The sequence below is a fragment of the Phyllostomus discolor genome, chromosome 2, assembly GCF_004126475.2.
Source record: "Phyllostomus discolor isolate MPI-MPIP mPhyDis1 chromosome 2, mPhyDis1.pri.v3, whole genome shotgun sequence".
NCBI lineage: Eukaryota > Metazoa > Chordata > Mammalia > Chiroptera > Phyllostomidae > Phyllostomus > Phyllostomus discolor.
Genome location: NC_040904.2, coordinates 182,584,013 through 182,599,650, shown reverse-complemented (window position 1 = coordinate 182,599,650; position 15,638 = coordinate 182,584,013). Strand labels below are relative to the sequence as shown.

The 15,638-nt window shown below is 35.5% G+C and overlaps 1 protein-coding gene across 9 annotated transcripts in view; it reads right to left on the bottom strand.

Moving 5' to 3' along the window:
• Positions 1-15,638, bottom strand: part of SOX5 (SRY-box transcription factor 5) — a 931,891-nt gene that overhangs the window by 96,079 nt on the left and 820,174 nt on the right. For all 9 annotated transcript variants that reach the window (XM_036017301.1, XM_036017302.1, XM_028531943.2 and 6 more), the window contains one exon: positions 7,373-7,458. In XM_036017301.1, the coding sequence (XP_035873194.1) occupies positions 7,373-7,458 (86 nt within the window). The remainder of the gene's footprint in view (positions 1-7,372; positions 7,459-15,638) is intronic.

Below are 15,638 nucleotides of genomic sequence, written 5' to 3'. Positions count from 1 at the left end.
CACATGCAAATGACTCACACTTGCAGCTGTGCTGTATTAATCATATGTGCGCTTCTGTCTGTCTGCCCTGCAGGCTCAGGGTCGAAGGGAAAGGAAAAGAGGGAATTCATTCTTTTAACCTGCAAGAAAACTCACTCATGCAGACAGAAGTCCAACAGCAAACAGTACTCCAGGGTTGCCACTAAAATGAGGAGCAGTGGATCGTTTTTCACCCTGTATGGAAACAACTATGACCTAAATGTTAAGCTGAATAGTAGAGTATGTAGATAGGTAAAGATGAATACTTTACAAGTATTTATCCTTGTAAGTAATGCCTTCAATATGAAACCAAAAATCCTCATATCCAGACCTCTCCATATGGTTATTTTTTTCTTATTGATTTTCTGGGTGTTTCTCTCGGTAAGACAGAGAAAGCCATAATCAGTCACTTACAGCACTCTGGGGATTAAGGAGCATTTGTCTGTGTCCTGTCATAATTATTGACCTCCTTCTGAGGTCAGAGACTGGCAGGAGGTTGATAACAAGATGAACTTTGGTTTTTCATTCACATCCACCTTGACATTACTTTCTACCAGATAGAAGCTTAAGCCATTTCCACTATGACACCCATGTACCTTTGATAACTATGAAGAAAGATTGATTTCAGTTGATATTGTGTATGATTCATTCTCCACCATGATCACATGTCATCTCCCATTTCCTCTATCCCAGAAAATGCATATGATTGATGTTACTGGTTACTGAAACTGTACCCCATGTGATTTCATTTATGACAGCTTGCAATGTTGAATCTTGATTCAAACAATACTATTTTAGATTTAAAAATAATCCAACTGAAACTATTAGACAGTTAATTGATTCAATAAAATTCTTGAATGAACATTACTTGCTTATTTTGAGTAAACTACAATGATTCAAGAAGAATCTGTATCTTTTCTCACTTTGGTTTCCACTGTTGACCTTGGTTGAAGTCAAGATTTGGGCTTCCTATAGATAAAAGAGGCAGCAACCATCTTTTGGCCAATACATATTCAGTATTTATAAAGTGAGAAATAAGTGAAGAATATTTTCTTCTAATTCTGAATCTTAGAAACTTAGTTAAAAATTAGAAATAGTACACTACACCACAACCATTACTGATAAAAAATTCATGATGCATCAAGGAACATGCAAATTAATAACAATAAAGATGAGAGACAAATGTGCGATGGGCTGTTGCCATTGTTCACATTTATTGATTAGAAGTAGATGATATACCTGCCTCATTCTGTGTAGTCACAAAGATCCAGAAGTTTCAAAGGGTAACTTTATTTTTCTTAAATAATTCTACTCAGTTTTTAATGTTAAAGTGAAGCTAGATTAGGTTTCTATATAAATTAATCCTTCTTTAAAAAGGGACAATATCAGGAACACAAATGTCAAAAGTATCTTTGGCTTTTGGAAGAAAGTTGGGAGAGGAAACAAACAACAAAAGGATGGGGAGTAAGAAAAAGAAAGTAAATGCGGTATAAGAGATTGGTAACTGGCTAGTTATATTTTTTATAATACATTCTCTGATTATTTAGAAATAATTTACTTTAGTGTTACATTGGCAAGGTGAGACATATTGAGTTGAAAGTAACTTCAGAGTTCATATTCTCATGTATGTTTATGCATCGTTTGTTATGTGCTCTTAGACATTAACAAACAATATAGGAATAACCAATGTTGCAATGTTCGGTCTTTTTTTTCCCATTAAATATGAGCTTAAAGGAATTATAAACAAATGCTAAAACACATTCTTTATGCAGCAGCCCATGGTTATGACAATATAAAGGAAGCAAAAAGCAGAGAGATAGAACTAGAGATTTCTCACACACAAAAGAAACTCCTAGTAGGGGCTGAAAAAATGAAAGTTCCCTTGTCTTTAAATGAATATCACTTGTTTAGTAAATTAGTCATATATTGCTTTGTTGTTTTAATTAAAAATAGTTACAACCATTAGCTCTTAAGGGTTTCTTTGATTTTATAAATATGTACTCAGCACCAGCTATTTGCTAGGTATTCTTCTGAACACATAAGATACATTCATGAATAACAACAAAAAATACAGCATTTCCTGCTCTGGTGGACCTTAGAGAATATTTGGGACAAACAGACAGTGAATAAAGAACATAAGTAAGTTATGTGGTATGTTTTAAGATTATTAGTTCTATAGAAAGAAGGCAGAAAGAGGGAAATAGAAAGTATGGTCTTTCTGGGAGGGTTATTTTATGAGGTAAATAGGTTAGACAGGTTAGGTCTGAGAGAGATGACACTGGAGCAAATTCTTGAATGAGGTGAGAGGCAACAGGAAGAGCCTTTCAGGTAAAGTACAGCTAATGCAAGACTCTAGGTAGGAGCCTGCTTCAGCAAGTCAAAGGATAGCAAAGAGCCGGGTTAGCTGGAGCAGACTGAGCATGCTAGTATGGACTAATATTGTTACACAAGTAATTTTGTTAAACACTGTAGTGTCAAATATGGTGCTAATCATATAGTGTTTTCATAAGTGTCCTTTATTTCACGAAGTGAGAATAGTTTTTATTATAAATTTCAATGTATATTTTATTGAATAGAATTCAAACTACTACTTTTTTTCTTCCATGAACCTCTAATGCTTTTGATATTTATATTTCTGCTATTGCCTTTTTAAAGGATAAAAATAAATTTACATATGAAATTAATAATTAATATTCAGCTTAATTCCAATATTATAAAGCAGAATAGCTATTTGAGCATAATATATTCATAATTTATCGAAAGTGTAATGTTAAGATACACTTTTCATGTATTCATTTAATATATATTTATTGAATCCATAAATATTTCAATCTGAGGCCCTGGCGGCTGTGGCTCAGTGGACTGAGTGCCAGTCTGTGAACCAAAGGGTCACTGGTTCGATTCCCAGTCAGGACACATGCCTGAGTTTGCAGGCCAGGTCACCAGTGTGGGGCATGCAAGAGGCAACCACACATTGCTGTTCCTCTCCCTCTTTTTCTCTCTCCCTTCCCCTCTCTAAAAATAAATAAAATATTTTAAAAATATTTCAAGGCAAACGATAATGAGTCATTGACTTCATGGATTTTGCCATCTGGTAGAGGTGAGAAAGTAGGATTTCAAACATGTTCTACAAGGGCTGTGTGAGTGGGGAAATATTGTGTGCTCTGGGAACATGCAAGAGCTGCATTAATCCAGTCTTGGGGGCACTGAAGTCTTCCCTGAAAAAGTGATGTTTAAACTTGGAATATTAGGGATACGTGGGAGCTGGCTTGGTAAAGATGTAGGTAAAGCTCCAGGAAGAAGAAACACCACATGTAACGGTCCAGAAAGGAAAGAGGGTTTGATAACACCGGGTGTCATTTGACGCCTTTATGTGGGTGTGGGAGGATGTGATAAGATTTTTTAAAATCAAAAGGATCATTCTGACTAATCTATAAGTAGTGAGTACATTGAAGGAGGCAGGATGAAGACAGAAAGACCAGTTTAATGGCTATTGTGGTAAATTAGCCAGACAATTAGGGTAGCCCCACCCAGAAGAGTGACAGTTACAAAGGATACAAATAAATGGATTCTTGATGGATTTAGCTGGTAGAATAAATGAACTGGTACAGAGAAAGAGGAGTTAAGCATGGTTTTCATGTTTCTGGGTTGAGTGATAGATGGAATTAAGCTATTTGCAAAGACCAGAGAATGAGCAGGTTGGGGGGCAAAGAAAAAACTGGTGAGTTTTATTTTATTTTGAATTTCTATTGTCTGTAAACATCTATGTATTTCCTCTGAATATCAAACAAGTAGCCAATAAATAGTTAGCCGTATGCATCTCAAGTTCAGGAAAGACTTAAGACGCAGAAGAAACAAAGATATTTCATTATAAAAGAATAAATACAAAGGTGCTTTGGTAAAGTGTTAATTTGTATGCTTTATGTACCTAATCTAAATCAGTCATTTTACTGATGACTGGTAGGAATATATTTATAGTGTCCCTTCTTAGACCTAGATATTTTTATTTTTTAAAACATTTTATTTATTTTTAGAGAGAGGGGAAAGGAGGGAGAAAGAAGAGGAGAGAAACATCAATGTGTAGTTGCTTCTCACACAACCCCAACTGGGGACCTGGCCCATAACCCAGGCATGTGCCCTGACTAGGAGTCCAACTGGCAACCCTTTGGTTCACAGGCCAGCACTCAATACACTGAGCCACACCAGCTGGAGCAGATCTAGATATTTTTTTAAAAAACAAGCTTGAATATATATATATACAAAGAGGTATGAAATAAAACATGCAAAAATTGAAGTAGAGAGCTGTCATTTCAGTGTTGCAATTCATAAAGAATATTTGTATAAGTGCCGATTGATCAGAATTATTGTTATAATTTTATTAGCATATTACTGAGTTAGCAAATGTCTTAAGAGGAGCAATGTCCTCAAAGTATCAAATAATATTACGTGTATTTGGAGAAGCAAATGTAATTGTTTAAAAAATTATGGAGTTTGGACTCTGTGACTCAACATTTTCTTCTTTGTCAAATGGAGACATTAACACACAACACAAAGTAGTATAATAAAAATGAAATGATAGAATCCTTGTGAAAACCTTGCCAGAGAATCTAGCACAAGTATCTAGAACTGAATCTTTTTAAAATTAATTAATTATTTTTGATTATACTAATATTATAGTTGTCCCAATTTTGCTCCATTTGTCCCCCTCCAACTAGCACCCCCCACTCCCTCCAGCGATTTCCCTCCTTTTTTATGTCTGTGGGTCATGTGTGTAAGTTGTTTGGCACCTCCATTTTTGACATAAATGAAAGAGAATCTTAGTAACTCAAAGGGACTTGAAAGGCATATTAAGGGATAGAAAATGGAAATTTAACAAAGTATAATGAAAAGCAGAGTTTGGAGAAAATTAAAACTGGCTCATATGTTGTACTCCACTTAGAGGAAACTTCTTAGAAATAGTTTCCCAAGTTCAGTGTGAATGTTGGATAAAAGTTAAGACAAGACTTCTGACTAGACGTTGTAGTTTGCTTTTCTCTGATCCATCTGGGTAGGTTTGTGAAGAAGAAAATAATTTGGATCCTATTTTAAAGCAAGGTGGGGGGAAGTATTACAGGTCCCTTGTAGCTCTGGGGAAAGCTGAAGTCAAGGTCAGGGATTTGTGAATTCAGTATCAGTAATGTGAGTAGAAAGAGAATTGATGCAGGCAGCCCAGCAGAGGTAAGGCTCAGTCCACTTCCAAGAAAAGCCAGAGTATCAGCCATGTCATAATTTGGGCTGCGTTTGCATTTGAATGCCATTTTTAATTATGAGGTAAAATGTGTGTTAATAGTAGCTAATAGCTTATCATGACAGAATTTTAGATTATTAACCTTCTTGTTATACAACAGTGTTGATTCACTGAGATCTTAATTAAAACTTGTATATTAAAATCAGGGACAACTATAATAGCATAAGAAGTAAAATACAATAAAATATCTTGTATATTTTAATGGGTACAATGCCACTTATATAAAGGATCCTTATCCTGTTTATAGATTAAGCATGTTTGGTGTATTTTTTCTTCTTTTCCAATGAAGAAAAACATTTTATACCTTTAAATTTTAAGGGAGTCTGCTATTATATCATAAAAACAGAAATAAAACTTAATTTGTGTCAAATATTCTAATTCTTTGTAGGAAAGGAAGTTTGGATTGTTGTCTAAGGGAGCTACGTTCTACAAGAATCCTGCAATGATGCCCTGGCTGGTGTAGCACAGTGGATTGAGTGTGGGCTGTGAACCAAAGGGTCACCTGTTCAATTCCCAGTCAGGGCACATGCCGGGGTTGTGGGCCAGGTCCCCAGTGGGGGCCACATGATAGGCAACCACACATTACTGTTTCTCTCCCTCTCTCTTTCCCTTCCTTCCCTTCTCTCTAAAAATAACTAAATAAAATCTTTAAAAAAGAAAACATCCTGCAATGAAACATGGGGAAAGCCTCCAGCTTGCCTTTGCTCCCACCTCCCACTAACCCAATGGTGAAAGGAAAAGATAACATCTAAGTTGCTTTGAAAACAGACATTCTCAATCTCTAAAACTCTTATTTTTTCACATTCAAATCTATTGCTGGTTATCCTTCCCTTTTTCTTTAATTCTACCACTCTATTTAGTTTTACTTATAACAGCCACTTTTTTGTATTACAGAATTTCACAGGTGCTATTTCAAAGCATAAGAAATGTCCTGTTACTTTTATTGTCCCTATGGTTCTAACAATTCCCAAGGTATTTCCAGCTCAAAGAAACAGACACTCACACTGTGGGTTTTTGCAGAAACGGTAAAATAGGAATGGTTGTTATTAACCTCTGTGGAACACAGTATGTCTGAGCTTCTCCTGCAAGGTTCAGCTGGGTTTTCCAAACCCACTGGGTCTTCTGACAATCCCCTTTGCTGACCAGATGTATCTGCGTCTTGATGCTAACATATAAAACTATAGCTTTCCTCATTGATGAAGATCATCTACCATGACAATGCACTCTCATGAATATGAATAAACTATATTAAGTACAACTGCTATATATCTAGCTTCACAGGCAAAGGAAAACATGAAACTTCTTGAAATAGAAGATTATAGCTGTGCAACTATATAGTCTAAAGCAAGAGAAACTAGGGAAGATTTTGGAGGATGCTGATTCCAAGATTTAAATAGTGAAAAATGCCTTTAATATAATTTTATTGATACTCTTTTCAACCCCAGAGACAGAATTTCTGAAAATCACTCACCTGTTTAGTAAAGTTATCACTGAAATTCTTGGATGTATAAGAATATGTATTCTGCAGAAATAAAAAGGTCTTAATTGGGTTGTCTCCATAAACAGTGCTCACTTGGGTACCTGCCTATTTGGTCTACTTACCCTCGCTTGCCCAACTGCGCAGGCGTTAGCAGGGAAATAAAGAGACGTACAGAGTGCTTCAGTAATACGGGGCAACAATTTCAAAAGTAATTTGGTTAAGTTGCCTTGATCCATAAGTACCTGTTTGAATACCTTTTGTAGGTTTTTTGTTCTATGAGTCTTAATGAGGACCATTCTGTGACAAAATTATGGCACATGGTAATCAAAGCAAAACTACAGCTCTTTTTGTTAAATCATTCCAGGCAATTAAAAAAAATACAATAAGCTATCTTTAGTACAGAAAACAGGCTAAAAATTAAAAGAATCAACATCTCAACTTTTGGTTGAGGATCAGCGCAAATAAACTCAAAAACAAAAACGTGTGAGACAGCTATCAGTAGTTGGGTTTATTTTGCTCTAACAGGATAATAGCTGTTTTCAGTATTTACTTAACCTTTGTCTCCTCCGCATTGTTTCCCGACTTACCTGCAGTTGGAGTGGGCCTAAGCCTGGTGTTGCTGCGGCAGCAGCTGCCATGGTAGTTGGGATCAGCTGAACAGGGTAAGGGTCACCTAAGTAAGAGAATAATAGAGGCGTCAGCACCTTTTATCTACTCTCCACCTGCAAATTAAACTCATGCATTCACTCTTTCCAAAAGCCTTCTTTTGTGTGCCTTGCTGAGGCCTAATGAAAAGCTCTATTGTGCAGCCTTTTACTAACACTCTTTTCACAATTCTGGCTGAGAGAGGAATGTGAATAAAAGGCACAAGCAATTAAGGCGGAAACCTCATCCTTTTTTCATGATGTATTTAGAAAAATGGGAGGAAAAAGTGCACATTGATCAGAGGGCTGCACTTTATAACACACGCACACACACACACCTGACAATCTTGATACGAGCACACCGACTCCTCAGCAAATTTAAAGTGGCATTGTAATAGGAACGGAACAAACTTAATGCTATTTTAACAGACTGAACTCTAAAGATTGAAGCCAGTAGCGTACTTTTTAAACGCTGTGATTCCAGTAACCACTTAATGTCTTGTGGACAAATTCATAAAAAAGAAAACATTTAATGCACTTTTTATAAGTTACACAAAATATTGGTACCTTTATGATTCTGGAAACAAATGTTTATAGAAACATAAAGAAAATAGAAAATAGATGGTTTCTTCCCAAAGGATTTCTATGGGTGGGGATAATCTAAAAATTAAATCTTAGCAATTTAAAATTAATCTTAAAGTTGTAATATATGTGACCTATAAATATATAGACACACACACATATATACACACACATAAGGAAGATTATAATGTATATTTTTGATGCAAAGAAAAAGTTTTTTCCAGTTAGTAAAGAGATACAACAGACTTTTTGAATAGGGCCCAAAGATATGTACATTAGTAGTGTCTGAAACATGATCATAGCAAATAATTGAAAATAATAACTATAAAAAGAATTATATAGTATGTAAAATATATTTTAAAAAACTAATTTGTGAAAAAAGTGTTAAATGTCAAGTATATAAAAATATAACTGATAATAACTCAGTTAACTTATTAATTCAAAAATATTTATTGAGTACCTGCTGTGTTGGTAAGCACTGCTCTTGATACTAGATATATCACTTTAAAGAAGACTGATATCCATGGCTATATTTATTAGGAATTTAATAAAGCTTAATCTTTGGGATTCTGGGGAGGGCTTCAAGTAATATTCATAGAGTCATATATTTTTGTATTTTCAGCTTCCTTAATTTTTTTGCTTTGTTGGAATTTCTTTTTATAGGTGAATATTCAAATATCACTTACATATGTGTGTATATATTTTCCATATTTTTATTCTTAAAAGAGGACCCCAAATTAGATGTTTCAGGCTTCAAAATACCAATATCTGAATCTACTCCTGCTGTGCTGGCTTTCCCAAATCTTAGAGCTTAATGGAAGAACATGATAAAGATAATTTAAAAGAAAAAGATAAAGACAAATATAAAATATAATGACTATTAAGATAAAGATATATAATACTATAGATTACATTGTGGGTACTCAAAACCCAGTCTAAGAGGTGAAAGCCCTCTAAGAAGAAGTCATATTTAAGTTAAAACTTGAAGTAAGTGAAAGCTAGTCAGGCAAAGACAGGAAGGAAGAGGCCTCCAAAAAGGGAAACAATTGTCATAACTCGAAGTCAAATGGGAAGGTTTTATCAGAGCCCAGTGACTGAACTGCTGAAGTTCAGGGGAAGCGGAGATAAGTGGGGCCAGAGAGGGAGTCAGGGGCCAGATGATGTACGGTTTTGTAAACAATTTTAAAGAATCTAAGCTTCACCCTATAGAATAAAAGACACTATGAGCATGGCCAAAAGAGAGGTTGAGTAAAATCTTTTGGGCTGGCAGTAGGAAGATGCAGAACTCTGTATAATACGTAGTAATGGTCTGGACCAGGGTGATGATGTTGGGATGGAGAAAGGCAAAGTCAAGTGATATTTAAGAGGAAGAACTGACAAAACCTAGTGATTGTTTATAATGAGAGAAAGCGAAAACTCCAGGGTGACTTGCAAGGTTTTGGCTTGAACAGCTGATTTTACAGTGGTACTGTTTGTTGTTGGGTTTTCAAACACGGATGTGAAGCAAGAGTGCCAGTTTGGCTAGTTAGGGGAAAAGGCAAGGGAGGGGAGGAGGGATGAAGAGTTCAGATTTGAATATTTAAGCTTGACATTACTATTAGATGCCCAAGCAGAGGTTCTCATTGAGGCACTTGATAAACATTAAATGTGTCAGGATTTCAGGGGAGAAATCCACATAGGAGACCTGCATTTGAGAGTGGTCAGCATATATCTGGAATTTCAGCTATATAAGCTTTCATAAGATCATTTTGGAGCTAATAAAAAAAACAGAGTTCCAAGGATTGATTAAATTGTAGGATACATTACACTTTCAGTCAGGGATAGGTAGCTAGCAAAAAAACTGAGAAGAAATGTAAATTTGGTGTTCCAGAAGCCAAGTCAAGAAAGATATGCAGAAAGAGTGACCAATTTTTCCAAAGGCTGAATTTAGTAATGTGGGAGCCAATGGTAACTTTGAAAAGGACGATACCAGTGGAGTGGAGGGCGAGAAAACCTAACTGGAGTGCGTGAGATCCATACAGGATGACTGAAATTAAGAAACTGGGGGTGGAAAGTGTAGGTGCTTGTTTACTGACAGACCGTCATTGAAGAGTAGCACTTAGAAGTTTCTTAGAAAGGTAGAATTTCAGACCCCATCCCAAATCCATGGAGGCAGACAGCCTTTAGGATGGAACCTCCAAGGATTCCCACTTCCTGTAATGCCTCTTTGTGTGACTCCCGCCTCTTGAACAGAAGACACAAGTGAGGACAGGCTACTTTTGAGATTTGGTTACACAAAGGCTATGGCTCCTTCTTGCCTACCCTGCTACATCCCTACCTTCTCTCCGTTGAGGAGCAAGCAGCTATGTTGTAAGTTGCCCTATAGAGAGACTCATATAGCAAAGGACTGATGTCATTGGCCAACAGCAAGCAAAGACAGAGGCCTGCCAACAGCCAAAGGAGGGAGTTTGGAAGAAGACTCCACCCCAAGGAAGCCTAAAGATGACTACAGTCAAGGCCAACAACTTGACTGCAGGTATGCAAAAGATCCTGAGTCAGAGGGACCCAGCATGGCTGTGTCCAAATAAATGTTTGTTGTTTTAAGCCACTAAGTTTTAAGATAATTTGATAAAGCAGCTAGCACAGAATTAGAATTTAAATTTTGACAAGACCCCTATGTGATGTGTATTCCTTTGAGAAGTGCTGAAATAAACAATGGCACTGTGGTGTTTTGCAGTCGCTAGTGAAGGATGTATGCTCAAGGCAACTTTCTTTAAAAGGTACGTACTTGTTAGAATTATAGCACGCTTATACACCAATGAGAAAGATCCAGTAAATGGGGGAAAACCCAATGATGAGGGGGCACGGTTGATGTTATATTGTAAGAATTTACTTATTATTTGTTATTTTTAATATTTAATCTAGAAAATGCTTATCATATTTTATCAAGTAAAGGGAATTTTAAATGTTTAAGTGATGAATTTGTATTTATGGAAAACTAAAATAACAAATGCTATAGTATGACTAGTCATACTATTATAGTATGACTATAGTATGACTAGAATTGGCAATTTAAATACTTAAAACAATGTAATTCACTTATATTCTTCACTTAATTAATATAATAAAATTAACCATAGCAAACATACAGAAGCATTTTTTCACAATGATAATTCATTTTATTGATTTTACTTTCCCTGTTGTGAATTAATCAATTAATAAGCACTTATAACATCTACCATGTGACCAGAAATTTGCTTGGTGGTATGGGAGACAAAAACAACAAAACAAAACATAATGAAACTTATAACAGATCTATATTTTCTAATTAAGAGTTTATTTGAGTAGTACTGCCCATCAGTGAGCATACAGGACTGAAGGAAAGCCTAGTGTCTTCAGAGAACAAAGGCAGAAAGTAAGAGTGAGCTGGGCCTTTGAAAACTTGCAGGTGGAAGGGAGGAGAGATGTGTTAGGCAGAGTGAAATGGTTTGAAGTTTGACTATGACATGCTGAAGGAATAGAGAAAAAACTAGATTGATAGGCGGTAATACAGAGGGAAAAGAGACTGACAGCAGGGAGTTGGAAAACTTTTCATACTTTTGACTTGAGGATATTCAGATATGAAAAGGCAATGACTATGAAATGAAGTTTTAACAAATGTCATTAATGAAGTTAGGTAGTAGGAGGCCTTAAACATGATACTGGAACCCAGGGACAAAAACTTACTCATAAATTTGGATTGATAGCGAACACCTGCAGAGGTGTGTTGAGCACTTGCAAATAACTAGCATCCAATTGTTAATGACAAATTGAGTATTATACATACATTTGGAGCTCATTTTAATTAAAATATAGAATATTCCATAACATAAAAAGGCATATACTGGAAACTTATCTTTCTTCATTCTTTAATTTCATCAATATGTACTAATACAATGAATATAATTTTTCCTTTGGATACACACACACACACACACACACACACACAGAGTACCCTTGAACAACACAGGTTTGAACTGCACAGGTCCACTTATCCATGGATTTTTTTTCTGTAAATACCTTACTGTTTTTGACCCATGGTTGGGAGTCAGATGTATGCAGCTGACTGTATACACTGATCTACACCATTTTACATAGCAAATTCGAAAATCTGCAGTTTGGTATCCATGACAAGTCCTGAAACCCAGCCCTTTTGGATACCAAGGTAAAATGAGTTTTAGGGAAGTCAAAAGTAATATGCAACTTTTCAGTAGCAGGGGGGTCAGTGGCCCTAACCCCTGCTTAGTTCATCATCGACATGTGTGTGTATATGTATTTACATGCATTTACAATGCATGTTATACTGTATGTGTGCATAAATTTATGTATGCATGTATGAAACATTAAACATTTATACAAGCTAAGCAATTATATGTGTATGTATATGCATCTATGTATGCATATGTTATGGGCTGGCTTGTTTACCCCTCAAAATTATATGCTTAAGTCCTAACACTCAGTATTGCAGAATGTGGCTATATTTGGGGATAGAGTTTTTAAAACATAATTAAGGTAAAGTGAGGCACCACATGTGGGTTCTAATCCAATATGACTGCTTTCTTTATAAGAAGGGAGTAGGACACAAACAACCCAGACAGAGGACAACCATGTGAAGACAAAGAGTAAGACCACCATCTTAAAACAAAGAAAGAGGCCTCAGAATGGAATCTACCCTCTTGACACACCTTGATCTTGGACTTCCAGGCTCTACAACTGTTAGAAAAATAATTTTTGTAGTTTTTTAAGCCCACACAGTTTGTGATACTTGTTATGGCAGCCCTAGAAAACTAACACAAAATGTTCGCCACCAACGGTCACATATCAATATACTTATTGAGCTGGGCAAAAACTTGACTTAGTTCATTCTGTAGGGTTGCTCTAGTAGTGCTTAGTTGTCTTTAACTTCATTTGACAAGATTTTGTTAGATTGTATTGTGACAGCTGTCATGTCAGCGTGCATTTAAAAAAACATCAAAGTTGGTGAATTTTTTGCAACCATTTTAATTTTGAAGATGGAATAAGATACACAACAGTTTCAGTGTATTATGATTATTTCAGGAAAGATAAAAGTGCAACTGAAACTAAAAAAGAAAAGATTTGTGCAGTGTATGGAGAAGGTGCTGTGACTGATCGAAAATGGCAAAAGTGGCTAGTGAAGCTTCTTGGTACTATCGATATTTTAGCCAAGTAATTCTTTGCTGTGGGGCTGTCTGAGCTATTGGAAGATGTTTAGCAGCACCCCTGGCCTCTACCCACTATAAGCCAATAGCAGGAGGTAGCTGACATACTCAAAATACCCAAATCAATAAAGTTAATGGTGAAAATGAAAAATGTATCTTGTATTTTATAGAAAAAACTAAGTGGACTTTTTGGCCAAACCAATATTTTATGTTTAAGTGAATTGGAGAAAACAAAAGACTGACAGTGGGAATTAAAAGTCTACTGCAGCTATATTATATCTGTAATTGTATACAGTTCCCAAGCTATAAATATACAATCATAAGCAAGATATCGAATTTCTAAAGGTTTGTGTCTAAGGTGCCACAGATAACAACCATCTCCACCATGCATACAAACATACAAAACTGGAAGCATGCCTACCTTATAACCAATTTTTTCAACCCTAGAATATCCAGCTTCACTGAAATTTGCCACAAGTTAGTAAGTAAACACAAATACAACAACTGTGAAAGTGGCCAACATATCTACTTAAGTCTTAATAAAATTCAAAATATAGTACGGGCATGTATCAGTGTTCTAAAGTGGACAACAATAATCTATAAAACTTTAGAAACAAGGTCAAGGGTAATTTTTAATGGCAAAAGAAAAATTCAGAAATTGTTGGGGAAAATCTTTTATTGATGTAAATAATGTCATCTATTTGAGACATCCCTCAATTAACTGTACTAAAAAATATTACAACAGGTTTATTTTGTAAATACTGCATGAGGTACTTATTTGGTAAAAAATTAGATAATGGAAAATTCTGACTTTTAAAGTTCAACCATGTGTAAGTTATTCAAATTGACTTTCGACTAGTTAAAAGTGATTTCTTTTACTCTTTCCTAGGTTTTAACCATTTGAACAGTTTTTCCCTAAGCCTTTCCAAAATTAATTTGCTTCTTATTTGAAAGCCAAGCATGGAAAATTCTAGCTCAAAACTAAAGGTTTTCAAAGAGTTGAAAATATACTGAGGCGTATTAGTCCATTGTTTTCAGAATACTAGCTACCTCGCAATAGATATCTATTGATACAAATGATATAGCTCCTATTAAATAACTCGACCCCTTAAGAAGTATATTAGTTGCATTAATATTAAATTAATAAATGTTTAGATAATAATAATCTCCAGCAACACTATCAAGGATTCATTTCTATGCTATATAGCACAGTGTAAGAAAAACGTTTTCTAACAAGTTTATTTAGGTTGAGGGAGAGTATCAAAAGCAATTATGTTCTTATCCTGGGTCAAAGACACACACACACACACACACACACACACACACACATTCACCACTGAGCTAAGCTACTATAAAGATTCTGGAAAGTTTCTGAAATTATTTTAATTAAAATAAGGGGACTTATTCCGTTATTATCCTTACATGTTTTTTGTTTTTGTTTTTCTGTTTTTGATTTAGTTTTATTTTGCTTTCTCAACAAATACCAGATTAACTTCTCTAGGTGCTGGGAAGTATAAAAATTAAACTTATACAGGGACATGCACAAAATCCCTGCCCTAGGCCAATTTTGAATTAAGTGAGGGGGATAAACATGCAAACCAATCCAATCATTCAAAGAGCAATGCAAAAGAGAGCAGAAGGTATTCTAGACACCTCAGAAAAATTACCTTGTAAAAGAGTGTTGATGAAGTAAGTAAAGTATTTCTTAAAAATGGCTACTTCAACATCGGATTGCAGGACCATTTTACTATCTACTTTCCACGTCTTTTAACTGCTGGAGAATCACACAGTAAAACCCTACTATTTATTGCAACTAGGATGGCTCTTTTTTAACTATCTTCTCAGACTGGTACTTAAAACACCCTGCTCTTACCACTCTGACTTTCAAGTGGAGGGAGATCTGAAAAAGTCTAAGACAAAAGAAAGTTAAAAAGGACACCATGGAGGGAACCTTTGAAAGAAGTTGTTTTCTTTCATCTCATGGGCAAATAGATGAGTTAGTGGGTTCTTTCTGCTTGGCAGGAGCCTTCTGCTATTGATAGGAAATGGGAATCTGTGCAGGTAAAAGCAGGTAGCAAATTGTGTTTTATTTGGAAGGCAATGTTAAGTCACTGAAAGATTGTAAACAGGGAAGTGACATGGTCTTATTTTGTTTTAGAAAGATCAATTTTGTGCAAGGGCTAGAACTGATTGGAAGTGGAGAGACTAGAGACAAACAGATGTGTTAAAAACTATTTCAGCAAATCTAATGGGAAATGATAATGGCCTAACCTTATCATAAGGGAAAGAGAGGAGGTAACAGATTTGGGAGACAGACTTGATAATCACATAGTTTAGGCTATTTATGTAAAGAGGTATTAAACTGTTCGTATTTATTTTTGAATGATTGACTATTCTCCCACTGATTTGTATTGTGAGCAACTAATATG